The sequence below is a fragment of the Toxotes jaculatrix genome, chromosome 15, assembly GCF_017976425.1.
Source record: "Toxotes jaculatrix isolate fToxJac2 chromosome 15, fToxJac2.pri, whole genome shotgun sequence".
Taxonomy (NCBI): Eukaryota; Metazoa; Chordata; class Actinopteri; family Toxotidae; genus Toxotes; species Toxotes jaculatrix.
This window is the reverse complement of record NC_054408.1, coordinates 10,026,720-10,039,579: the sequence shown is the minus strand read 5'-3', so window position 1 is coordinate 10,039,579 and position 12,860 is coordinate 10,026,720. Positions and strand designations below refer to the sequence as shown.

At 43.9% G+C, this 12,860-nt stretch overlaps 1 protein-coding gene across 2 annotated transcripts; it reads left to right on the top strand.

Moving 5' to 3' along the window:
- The first annotated feature begins 1,733 nt into the window (after positions 1–1,733).
- si:dkey-229b18.3 lies at positions 1,734–9,827 on the top strand. Of its 2 annotated transcripts, none has more exons than XM_041057505.1 (7): positions 1,734–3,183; positions 3,582–3,655; positions 3,858–4,086; positions 5,322–7,330; positions 7,591–7,809; positions 8,423–8,563; positions 8,817–9,827. In XM_041057505.1, the coding sequence occupies exons 1-6, from the start codon at positions 2,838–2,840 to the stop codon at positions 8,525–8,527; spliced, it is 2,982 nt and encodes a 993-aa protein (XP_040913439.1). In that variant the 5' UTR covers positions 1,734–2,837; the 3' UTR covers positions 8,528–8,563; positions 8,817–9,827. The 2 variants fall into 2 exon arrangements, with proteins under 2 accessions (XP_040913439.1, XP_040913438.1); XM_041057504.1 differs by having other exon boundaries at positions 8,834–9,826.
- The last annotated feature ends 3,033 nt before the right edge of the window (positions 9,828–12,860 follow it).

The window sequence follows — 12,860 nt, the reverse complement described above, 5'->3', positions numbered from 1 at the left end:
TTAGGCTGAAGTATTTATTCAGCAAAGTTTGTTGAGTAGATGTGCATCTATGATGTGCGTGGCTGTTTGTTACAGTGTATTCAGGGCAGCAGTCGGGATTTTAAGAAGTCTAAGGTTGTATTTTCTATAGAGTTTAATTCACTACATGAAGGTCTAAACGTTCTCTGCACTGTCAGGAAAAAAACATGCAGAAATAAGGAATCTTTTGTTTCTTTAGTGTCTCAAAAGAGGTCAGATTTAACAATACTGAGTATTAAAAAAAAATACATTTATTTTCCAGCAAATTACTCAGCATGTGTATATGTTTTTTTTTAAGAACCCAAGGTTGATGAACCCCAAAATTGTCAAACTATACATACAAAGCACATGGCTGTGGTGTCCTCAATGGTAGCCCTGAGTGTGCTACACAATTTTATGATTGCTTTGGCTTAGTTTCACTGCAAACCTCTCAGTGCAAACAGCCAAACTGACCTGCTAAAATCTCAGTTCAAAACACAAAATGCTATTCAAAATGCTAAATGACATGCTCAGTCCTCAAATGCACATCTCATCTCATATTAAACCAAGTCTCAGCGCTTAGAACTAAATGTGCAGATTACTGATTCAATGCAACATGTTTACAAGCAGTTCTGCTGATTTTAACATTATCCTGGTAATATCCCAATGTCTTCACCTGCCTCACACACATGGACAGTGATGGAAAGGAAGAAGAAATGTTGTATATCTATTCAGTAGTCTAAATTGTGTGGGTTGTGGTTTAATGTTATGTGCTTTCCATCATTACAGCTCGGCTTGCTGTTTTTTAAAGATACAAGTGATTGATATGTATGAGTTTTGGTTTCCTTACAAATGTAGTGGTTGATACAAAACAGAATACAGATGCAGTGAGGTTTTAGTAAGGTACCATCACAGTCATCACCTGAATGTCAGGTTTACTGTCATGTGAAGTCTGTCTCTTGGCCTCCTAACCTGCCTTTGCAAAAATACAGAATGTTCACTGAATAAAATGAAAAAATTTCAAACACTTTTGTTGCCCTACACCATTTCCAGTTTCTTACTTTTTCATAAATGGCACATTTTTCTCAGTACTTTGTATAATCTTGAGGAAGTTACCGCTGGTTTGCTTCAGTGAGAATTAGTTTTACAGCAACATCTGATAATGACATTATTGCTTTTTTTCAATGCAACAATGATTAAAATTCAGAAATGAATATACAATGTTGGGTGATAGGCAGTGTATTAATTTAAGGTGTTTTTATTTTATGAAATCAAAATTTGGCTGCATGCATGTTGTGTCAAGAGCTTTGGAAACTGAAAATCTTTTGTGAAAACTGAGCCAAACCCACTGAAATAATTAACAGTGTGTGCAATATTTGTGATTGACACTGAGATGACAGCGACAGCTAACATTTTAAAATATGAAATAATTTAATTCTGATTTGTTTTACCTAAATAACGACAGTTTATTTTCAGGAGATGAGACATAAATGGGGCAATCTTTGCTTACACTGCATCCTAAATGTGAATGTGCACACAGCCCACTGGATGTATCATGTTTAACTTGACTGTGCAGCAAGTGAAGCAAACACTAGTACACTGGCATCGTGAGCGAGCAACCAACCTTAAGTGCGAAAACTACGTGAATGGCAGCTCCCTCAGCCAATCACATTTCGCCTGGCCGAAGCTCTTTAAAGCTTCTGCTAATGGCTTTTGTCTGAAGGCGGGGAGGAGCTGGCTCGGTTAGTCTGCTGATTAGCAACAAACAGAAGGTTACGAGTTTGAAAAATCGGACTGTTTGACCACCGGGCAGGGTTTGGGGTAACCGGTGACCTATGAACTATGTCGGGTTTCTAACCGGAGCTTGTTGGCTCTCTTTTGAGAGGACCCGGCGGTGAAGTATAACATTTCGGGCTGATCGCGGAGACAACCTCGCTTTTAGGTCGTTGAAGTGGCGATGCTGAGCTGATAGCTGCGTCATCATGTTGCTTCCGACTCGAGTTGGCGAAAAGAAATCTCAAGTTAACGCCGGAGGTGAGGTTGCCCACCGTCATCCAGCCCCGGAGGCCACCCCCGGCCTCTGAAGTAGATGGAAGACGGGCTGCTGGTGAGGGGTCGGCGGTGAAGCCTGTGTGCGAGGTCGCCGTGAAACTGGTGACTTTACATCACTTGGCTCGGCGCTGTTGGCGCGTTACTCTCCTGGCTGAATTTATTATCTAGACTTCGATGGACGGTGCAACATTTCTGTTGGTGTTGCGCAACGTTAGAATCCCACAAAAAAAAAGCTGCACAGAAATATGACCGAACGCCTCCCAAACAGAAAGTGCAACTGTGGTAAAAATTTTAGGGATGTTAGTCACAAGTGTTTTGGATAGAGAGAAGTGAAGTCCCCAGTGACAGCTAGGGTACAAAGGAGGACCCTCCGGTGAAATGCGGCTGACCCCCCCATGTGATAGCTACTTTCTTGTTTAGCGCCAGTTGAGGGAAAATGAGCGTTTGTAAACCGCAATGAGAGACGTTACGGTTCATTTTTCGCTAACTGACATAACCGAGTGAACGGCTGCAGAGGCAGGCAGTTAGCAGGGTGTCGGGGGGGTGTTTGTAGGGGGCTCATTGTTAGGTCCGGGGTCTGTTGTCTGCTGTCACCGCATCCACGTGGACTTTGTCTCGGGACTGTGGGTAAAGTTTGGGCTCGCAGCTCCCCGCCGTGACGCTCAAGGGGGCGACCCGGCCGAGCAGAAGAGGGGATTGTTTCTAACTACTTCACAGAGGAGTAGGCTGTGAGACTTCCCAGTCTGGATAAAGTTGCATTTTGACATCAGAATATAAAACCGGTTAAAATGGCCGGCGATTGCACCCACACCAACACTCACTACGCGAACTCAGAGACTTTTTGTCCATCCAAACCCTGGTCGGATGGAGACGGGGACAGACCCGGGGATTTGGAGGCGGTCGGGAACTCTAAAGGGCGTGGACCCTCCGCACCGTGGTCGCCCAACTTTGAGGTGATAGACGGGCAGCTGTACCGCAAGAAGCTGGAGAAGGGCTTCATCAACTACAGGGAGGTTTTAGATGAGGACCGGAGACGTGAGGCCATCTCCACCTTTCACCGGCGACGGCACGGCCAGCGCCACCTCTCCCTGGAGGAGACCTACAAATGCGTGGCTGAAAACTACTGGTGGGAGGGTAAGGCCATCACTGAATACCTTACATCTGATTTCGTAGGTCTCTCACTCTGTAAAGCAGTTCCTGACTTCTTACTGATTATCTTATCTATATCTAACTTAGGTTTTTTCATTTTGTTTTGTTAGGGAGCTTAGACATATTTGAAACAGCCACACACAACTGATTGAATCAATCAAAGATCAAGATAGTTACTCAGACATGAATGATGGCTGTTAATCATGGCCCTTTATTATTTGTTAGACAATACATTTCATCCCGTGCCTTTCATTAGGATCAAAAGCTAATCGCAAGTGTTGCTGGAGTTTTGAGCCTTTAAGATTATTGTTCTTCTACTAAAAATCTCTACCTGTCTTTTTTTGTCTTGTATTCTCACCTTCGCGTAATTGTTTTCTTCACAGGGATGTATTTCCAGATCAGAGACTTTGTCCTGGACTGTCCAGAGTGTCAGAGCCAGCGCACCAAAAAAGCAGAGGTAAGTGCAGGCCAGAGAAACACAGACTGGTCTGACAAGTAATCTCACAAGTTTGTATCCGTGCCTCGTTGTTCGGCATCTCACACGTTTAAATTCACACATTCTTATTCTCACCTACTCTTGCTCTCACACTTGTCTCCTACAAGTGCGTTGTCACACGTTAAATTCCTATAATGATGTACTTCTTATCTGCTTTTGTCAGGAGCTCGGTGGCAGAGGATGTGTCACAAAGACGATGGCGTCACACGGACCTGACGTGTTGAGCAAGCTGAGGACTCAGCGGGAAGCGGGGCTGTTCTGCGACATCACCCTGCGGACAAACGGCCGATCCTACTCGGCCCACAGGGCCGTTCTGGCGGCCGTCAGCGACCACTTCCAGGAAATCTTCACAGAGATGGACTCGAGCATGAAGGCAGACATAGACCTCACTGGTAAGAACAGATACCTAGAGGCCAAACTGACAGTAGAAGACATCACTCAGCTTTGCTTCATTTAGCGGGCTGGATCTGGATCTGGATCTGAAGGCCAGACTGAGCCCATGCCTTGTTTTTAGTGTTCGCAACACTGTAATCTTAAGCTCTCACCCCTAACAGTGGATCACGTGACAAAATTTTAAGCTCAGTAATTGGAAGTTTCTTGCCAAAGTACACCTTGGAAGTCATAGTTAAATTCAGCACTAAATATTTTATGTACACAAGCTTGTACCGTCAACTTCTTATCATGGAACCTGCTTATTTTGTCATGCAGATGTTAACCATCTGGACTGATGATTGTAACGGGAGAGTTTCATGCCAATCTAAGTTGTAGAGGGGCTCCCAGTGTAAGTCACATAACATTGTCTATCGGAACAATGAATGGGAAATGCAAAATGCATATTCACATAGCTTATTCTATCTGACCAACAGTGGAAAATTCAAAATTATATAAGGAGCCAGACAATGTTTGACATTTTACTGAAAGAAAATTAACTCATTATTAAAATAGTTGCTGTTTAATTTTCTGTTCATTGACTAAACAATTAATTGATCAGCTGTTGAAGCTTTAGCTAATGATAAATTTAATTATAATCGATAAGGCTTCAGTAATGTCCGCTGTGATTAACACTCCCAGACTAGAACAAACAGAGATGTAGTTGATGCCTGGCTGCCATTATTTACCTTCTGCGGGGGCTTTTCCATTGGTCTAGTTGTTCATACATTTGTACATCTACCAGTGACTGGTGACTACCTGAATGCAGAAATTCAGTAAATATGCAGTCAAAATATATTGTTTGACTTTATGAATTCACAAAGTTTATTTCTAATCCTTCAAATAATAGTTTAAAAAAAAAAAACCGAGGATTGCAGAGGATATAGAGGTCATATCAGGCAGTTCAGTGACATTAGGTTAGTGACGTATTCAGTCCAGAAATCTGAAGTTGGGGGATCAAGACCCCGAATTGGACACAATTTACTTATGTCTTTGATGTGTGTTTTCAGATAGGAGCAGAAGTGTCCCTGATTAAAGCAGTTGATAAGTTGTCTCTCAGTCTCCACCACTTTGCTGCGACTCTTCCTGCTATCTCTCTGATCCTCTTTACACCCAGTTGCTTTCATCTCCCTCATGTCACTCTCTGATTGACCAAGGTTCAGCATATCTAATTAAAGGCTCTGTTTTTTTCCTTCAGGTTTCAGTGAGGACAGCCTTCTGTCACTGCTAGATTTCTCCTACTCTTCCACCCTGTGTGTTCGCCAGGAGAACCTACCTGAAGTCATTGCCATGGCCCGCCACCTGGGCATGTGGTCTGCAGTGGAAGCCTGCACTGCTGTCATGAAGGAGCAGGAACAGCAGCTCCATCCTGGCAGGGGCTTTACTTCAGTCTGTGCTGGTTCATACAGTGAGCTTCATCATCAGCAGAGGGAAAGAAAAAGGGGAGGAGTTATGGGACTAGAGGACAGCATGAACAACAGCTTCAGTCTATTGCTGGATGCATCAGATGAGTCTTTAGAAGGGAGTCCCAGGCGCAACTTGCGCAGAATGGCGAAACCCCAAGGTCATAACGGCCTCCCGCTGAGTCCCTCGCACAGGATGAAGCTCATGGACTTCAAATCTCCCTCTTCCAAGAAAGCCTCTTTACCTCGACACACTGTAGCCAACCTTCAGTCACAGAATTACTCACCCATACCTCCACCAAACACCCGTCTTCTCCGCTCCACTCCAGGGGCTGCCAAGAAGGTTCAGCGACTGCTGCCCATGCCAGAGAGCCCGCGACGAAACAGAAAACCTCACTCTATCAGTCAGCTCTCGTGCACTTCTAGATCGAGACCCAGCACAGCATGCAGCCCCGTGAGGGTGAAGCAGGAGGTAGAGGAGGTCGGAGAAGATGAAGAGGATTATGCCAGAGCGCAGGAGAAGTACAAGTTGATGAATGTTCTGGGGCTACAGAGGACTGCTCTCCTCCCCAGACCAGAAGATCTGATTGGCTGGAGACAAAAGAAACGACTGAGGAAGCTGAAGGCCAACAATTATTCACTGACTAAGCGGCGGAAACCCCGCTCCACCTCCCCAGGGATACCATATGGAGATGTGACACTGTCACTTCCCCTCTGTAACCCTGTTAACACTCGCCTCCTCAACAAGCCTGTAAAGGCCAAACCTGCGGACGCAGTCAGTGTGGAGCAGATTACAGCAAAGAGGCCAAAGACCGTCCTGCGACATGTCCCTCCAAGCGACAGGAGCATGCGAAGTAAAGGTGTGTTACCAGACATGTTCCAGTCTGCATCCAGGCCTTCCTTCGGGGGTAGAGAGCTCAGACGGTCAGTGAGGAAGGGCGACAGTAACCGCCTACCTGCCCAGCAACCTCTGCGACGGAGCACCAAGAAACCTGTTGTGAGAAACACAGTCAGGATCAAATCAGAACCAGCCGAATACTCTATCTCAGGTCTCTCTCTATCATCAGACAGTGGTCATGGCTACACAACTCACACATCCCCACCTCCACAGAGGACACAGGCCAGAAATAAGGCCACTGTAGAGACGGTCAAAACTCTGCGTTACAACAGCAGCCGACCAGCAACAAAGGCCAAGCTTAAGCGGAGCTCCATGAGAGAGGTCGAGAAGACCAAATGTAAGCCCAGGGAGGAGGGGAGGAAAGTGGGCAGCCAGGGGCTGAGGGGGGTCATAGACAATAGACTGGGCATGAAGGATAATGAACCTGGTGGGCTCCAGTTTGCAGAGCACGGACCTCCACCGTCCATCTACAACCACCCTCTGTATAAAGTCATTAAAGAGGAGCCAGCAGAACCGGTGCCAGTTGGAGCTTTCCCTGATCCTCCCTCACCAGACCTGGGCAAACGCCAGAGCAAGCCCCCTATCAAACTACTGGATTCAGGCTTTTTGTTCAGCTTCTGTCGGCCAACAGGGGGGCCCATGGCAGGACTGAAGAAAGAGGAAGAGAGCGTGGATATCTGCTTAACACGCTCCGTGTCACAAGTTGGGGAGAAATTTGGAGCTGAAGAGCCCCCCCACAGGGCGCTGAGGGCCAGAGGGCCATCCGCCCTGCCTGTAGTGAAGAAGGAGAGGGAGGAGAGAAGAGTGAGCCAAACCAGGGTCCAGAGACCCAGGGGAAACTGCCGAAACAACACTCTTCATCTGGCCACATCTGCTGGGTCCAAGGCCAAACGGACCATGCCAAAGGTAGATGATAGGGCAGGTAGATGATGATGATGTATGATGACGACTTTGATTTCTATAGGGACCTTAAACTATCCAGGAGTGGGCAAGAAAGGAACAGCACTGTATAGAATCACTGATGTCACCTTCATTCAAGGACTATCACCCCGGGGTCATAGTAAAATTGAGGGCACTGAATATATAAATGCAGTACATTATTTGTACCCACCAAATTTGAGTCAGCTCATCCATAGTTCTCTTTTTTCTCTCTGCCTTCTCTCCAGCAACAAGGTAAACTCCTCACTCTGAGCAGCAGGAACTGTGTCGTGCTGGACGCCGTACGACGGGCACGGCTAAAACAGCTTAGAGGGCCTCGTAGTCAAGCCCCTAAAGTCCCAAAGGCGGCCCACACCTGTCTGCAGTGCCCAGCCTCCTACAGGGACTGTGATGCTCTCATCATGCATCGCCTCAGGCACATCGAGGGCAAGCACTGGCCCTGTCCGGTAAGCACCAGCTTTCCTAAACTACCTAGAACAACGGGGACTCTCGAGTAGAGTTCTGGTCCAGTTTGTGTTCACACTGAGTTTGTACAAACAAACTAAGGCTTATCATGCTGCATGGAGCATGAGTTAATTCATCTCCTCTGTTGTCACAAAGAGCTCACAAGAAAATAACTGTTTGTCAGCACTATTAGTCGAGACTGTAACTGGACCTTGTATGGTATAAATGAATGACGATTAACAGATGGCACAAGAAAGCATTGTGTTACATAAGGGGAGGATAGTTACTATGTGATCATTGTGCTTGGTTCACTTCAGTTACTTTTTACTGGGAAATTGCTAAAATCCACAGAGTAGGGCACAAACTCAGCACACCTCTGTTTTAATACCTTTTCAGTTTCTGCTGTCAGTGCTAGTTGATGCACCCCTGACAGCAGCATCCGATAGTCATGAAAACGGTGCAGACTCTTAACACTCAGCACGCGGCTACAACTTCTGGTCTGAACACTGTGGCATCACAAGTGTATCATCAGTGTCGATCAAAGCTCCTGCCTTGTCGTTCTCTGGTCATTTCCATGCTGTTAACTCTTTGTCCTACGCACTCTGCGCTCTGTAGCTCTGCAGTAAGACGTTCTTTCGACTAAGGAATGTACGGAACCACATCCGCACCCATGATCCCAAGTTGTACAAATGCCGGAGCTGCATTGTTGCCGGTTCCTGAGGCAGCTGCAGGGTCTGCTCAGGCAGCGACACTGGGGTAGGTTAAAGCGACACCGTACAAGCCTGAGCTGCTCTTGACTGAATAGCTAATATGCTTCATGCTTGGTTTGCACGTCTGTCATCCTTTGTTTAAAAGCATTTTAAATAGTTGAAAGGAGGAGATGAGTAGGTATTTTACTCATTAAATGTCTTTCAGAAGGAGCTGTCAATACGCTACAGTGCAATGTGATCACGTGTGTTCAATATCTGCATTGATTTTCTTTCGGGTACTCTTGTCTGTTTCTTAACAGCAATGTTTCTTGTCCAGGATGAAGGCTGTCAGTGTCTGACACCAGCAAACAGGGCTGAAACCAGAGGCACATGATCGATCAGCAGCGTGTACATAATGCATCCGTCACACACACACACACAAGCACAACGGTCTGTGGAAGGGCATAATTACTCTGATTCTAATCATTGCCGATGTCAGTGATTGCTAATGTTATTTAAATAACCAAACCAAGGTTGCTGTTCCTGTTTGCGTTTCCATAGCTACAGAAGGTTAAACTTGAACATTACACTCAGGGGGCGGGGAATGTGATGCCACGGTATAAAGTGATATAACATCACGGTTGTGTATAAAATGAAATGTAAAGTGATTGTTATAACTATTACTGCTACTTATTGTTATCATTATTTTTCTATGTATAGATGAATTTTGAGTGCACTTATATCATAGCTTATGTTGTGAACCTAAGAAGTGGTAAGAAAATTGAAGGTTTGGAGTCCACAGCAGGAGTACTTGAAGTGTTGCTAACGTCAGCGGGAATACTTGAAGTTAGAGGGATCATAGGAGTGAGACTGTCCTTTGGGTGTTTCAGTGGGTCTGTGTCCCTTGGTGTGCTAACTTTTAATCATTTGACTAGTCTCTCCCTCCTGTATTGAACCTGCTAGTCTCACGTAGTCCATGAGTCGGGGATTTGACTCAGGTCTGGTATGGTGACATCAATGCATGTGTATTTGCAGGCCATTTTGTTGTCCACTGTCTTTTCTAAGGCTGCCAATTTTAAAAAGGGAAACGTGTCTTGTTTTTAATGTGAATTTCTGAATAGTAATCGATACAGCTGTGTTTACTGATGTTTTATTGATCTTTTCTTCCACTTCAATCCAAGACACTCTTGTTCTACTTCAAATCCCCCTCCTACTGAGTAAAATGCAAAGTGTGCACATAAAGAAATGTTTCTTTCACAAATTGATTTTAGAAATAAACGAGCTGTCTCTCGCTATCTGTTAAAAGACTGAATAAATTTTTTCCTTTTATATCATGTTATTCTCGCTTTAATCACACACGTGCCAAATGCCAAATATTTTATGTATTGATGATTTATTTTGTCCATAAAATGTTTGAAAACTGGGAAACTTCTATTTCGGTTTTCCAGAGTTCAAGGTGACATCCTCATATTTTTCGTTTTGTTTGAACGACAGTTCAAAACCCAAAAGGTATTTGATTTGCAATTTTATAAAACAGAGAAAACATTTAAAGGGCTGAAACCAGAAAATCCTCGGCATTCCTGCATGAAAAGTAATCTAAGCAATTATTTGTTTTTCAAAATAGTTGCCTGCTTCCCTTCCATAAGTGTAGTGGGAATAATGCGTCTGGAGTGGGGTCAGGACTGCTCTTATTCAGTCAGGAGGAGGATGGGGAGTTCTGTCTGGGTATGAGCCAAGAGGAAGGAGGAACTTTTTATTCTCCACTCTGGTTATGCTGATTTAAGATGAACTCTGAATATTCAGTTTGAGATTCATTAGCCACTACAGCAATAAACTGGACAGTTGTACAGAAAATATATGACGCTTTGGAGCAACTAAAAGGATACAGCAAAGACAAAACAATAGTATTACACATGCAAAACAATTCACAAATTAAGCATAAATCAGGCTTGGTGCATAGTATCAAACAGCAGTAGTGCAAGTTCAATGAGGCAATTAAGGCAAATGTCAAGTTTCAGATGTAAATCACACATACAGGACACATTTCCATTATGTTCTGTCCTCATTAAAATCAGCATAATGAAGAAACAGTGAGAATGGAAGCTACATTTACAGACAAATTCTACTGCTTAACATAAAAGCAGAATGTAGACAGGAACAGATCTGAAACAATGCAAAAAATATAGTTCAGAATATAGTTAAAATAAGTCAGGGAAGGATTATATAGACAATGCAGACACCCAACGCTGGCAGAGACTGGATGTTTGGAGAGGATTCAGTGTGCTGTCAGTATAAAAGAGCATTTAAAGTAGGGGTGAACTGGAGGCCGAAGGTGCCTGATGGAGTAATAGCTCATTATAGAGAGTGGGAGGTGTTGTCTCAGATGGAGCTGAAGTTAAATCTCATCTTCCCTCACTCACTCCCTGCACTGTGCAGTCTTTACCTTTCAGTTTATCTCACCTGCTTCTTTATGAAGAGAAATTAGTCTCTGTGCTTGAGATGTGTGATTCATGAATTAATAAATAATAATAAAGTTCAGTGTTCTAACATTTCCATTTGAAAATGCTTCTTGTGCATTTAAATAGCTAAAAACAAAATTTATGACAAAAAAATAGAATTTTCTCACTGTTCTTTGCTACCACACAAATTTTCTACTGTAAAACAGATCAGGTATGATAAAGAGATCTGATTGATCAACATATTGCACCACAACAGTGGACAAAAATGATTGAACTATTGCATGAACTATACCAAGACATTTTCTTGCCTGGTCCAGTGCTGTTGTTTGTATACTTTTTTCTTCTGAGTAAAACTACTTTTTAGATTTTTTTTTTTCATTTATTTATATGTTATCAAATCTACATGTCCAAAGGTGGCTCTGTAAATAAATACTAACAAAACTTCAAGAGCTTTTTAGACATTTATACCCCCCCCCCAAAAAAAAAAGAAACAAGAAAAATGTACAATTTGCAGACACTCAGCCCAAGCAGAGGTTGTCTGCTTGGCTCAAGTGTCTACGAGCAAGTTGCTGAAACTCAAACCGCTCTGCAGCTCTCTCACAAACTGTGGGGTACGAATCAAAAGAGAATTTTTCAGAAGAGAAATCTCTCTGTTCTGTAATGATTGCGCTCATCAGACCAGACAGAAAGAGGAAGTATGGAGATCTTTGTTCAGTCTGTGTTACAGCAAAAGCCGCCACATGATTTACATTCATATTTTTCGCTGCTTCGTGTCCCTTTTATTCAGGTTTCACTGCCAATGTGTCCATCACCAAAGCTAAAACATAGGACTCTTTCTTCTTATTACCCTTTTCTTTTTTCTCTCACTCTCTCTGTGGTGTTTCACTTGAATAAACAACACTGTACGGGTTGTGAACTGGTGCTTATCCAATTTCAAATTTTCTGTGGAGCCCCTCTGGAAAAAAACAACCCATGTGTTGCCTCATTAAACCAACAGTACCTAAACTCAACACTAGATGACAGCCTAAACTAGTGGATAACAATGGCTGCTTGGTAACAATAAGACTAATGCAAAATGGTTCCAGCCGTATCAGACCCTACCTCTGGAAACATCAAGACACCCCTAATGTGGAGTCTCTCAGCGTGAGGGAAAAATGAGAAGGATGTGGTTAATTTGTGACTGGGAAACCTTTCCATGACTTCTAACTTGGCACAAAAATATTAAATACCTTCATGTTCTTACCTTTAATAATCCCTAAAAGCAGGCATCCCATTTATAATTATAAAAACTGAAAAAAAGGTTAATTATTAGTTTAAACTCTTAACTCTCAGAGGGTTAACACTGAGTGACCCCGTTTGTGAGTTGTGGCTTTGGATAAACTGTCCTTGATTGCAGGAAAGGAGTGGGCAGCGCACAACGACCATATCACATGTAAAACACTGCTTGTGCATAATGAAGGCTCTGGCTAATAATAGTCTGATGGTGTTTGCTATAATGAATTAAAAAGGCCAAAAACAAAGTATGTTTATGTTAACCCTGCAATACCATTAGCCTCAGTATCTGTTGCAGCTTATTATAGAGTAAAACTCTCAGCGCCTTCACACTGCAGCATTATTCGGGGGCCTTGGTATACTTTTTCAGACTCATAACCAACAGGGCTTACTTGGGTTACCCTTGTCCCACCAGCGACTGCATATGTGGGCTTATGTGAGTTTAGGGAGCCATGGAGAGTACGCCCAGGAACAGCTGACAATTTATGCTAGTGGGGCCCCCACATTCTCAGAGAGCGAGCGAGCGAGCGAGCGAGAGGGAGAGAAGGGGGGGGGGCAGGGGAGAAGGAGAGAGGAGGGAAAAGAAGGGGGGATGGAGAGGGTGGAAAGGGTAAGGAGTGAGGATGAGTGGGA

Bases quoted from the DNA above. Each gene is read 5' to 3' on its own strand.
- si:dkey-229b18.3 (XM_041057505.1), top strand. From the start codon at position 2,838: ATGGCCGGCGATTGCACCCACACCAACACTCACTACGCGAACTCAGAG. The intron at 4,087-5,321 runs GTAAGAACAGAT...TTTTTCCTTCAG, and splicing joins GGCAGACATAGACCTCACTG to GTTTCAGTGAGGACAGCCTT. The intron at 7,331-7,590 runs GTAGATGATAGG...CCTTCTCTCCAG, and splicing joins CCAAACGGACCATGCCAAAG to CAACAAGGTAAACTCCTCAC.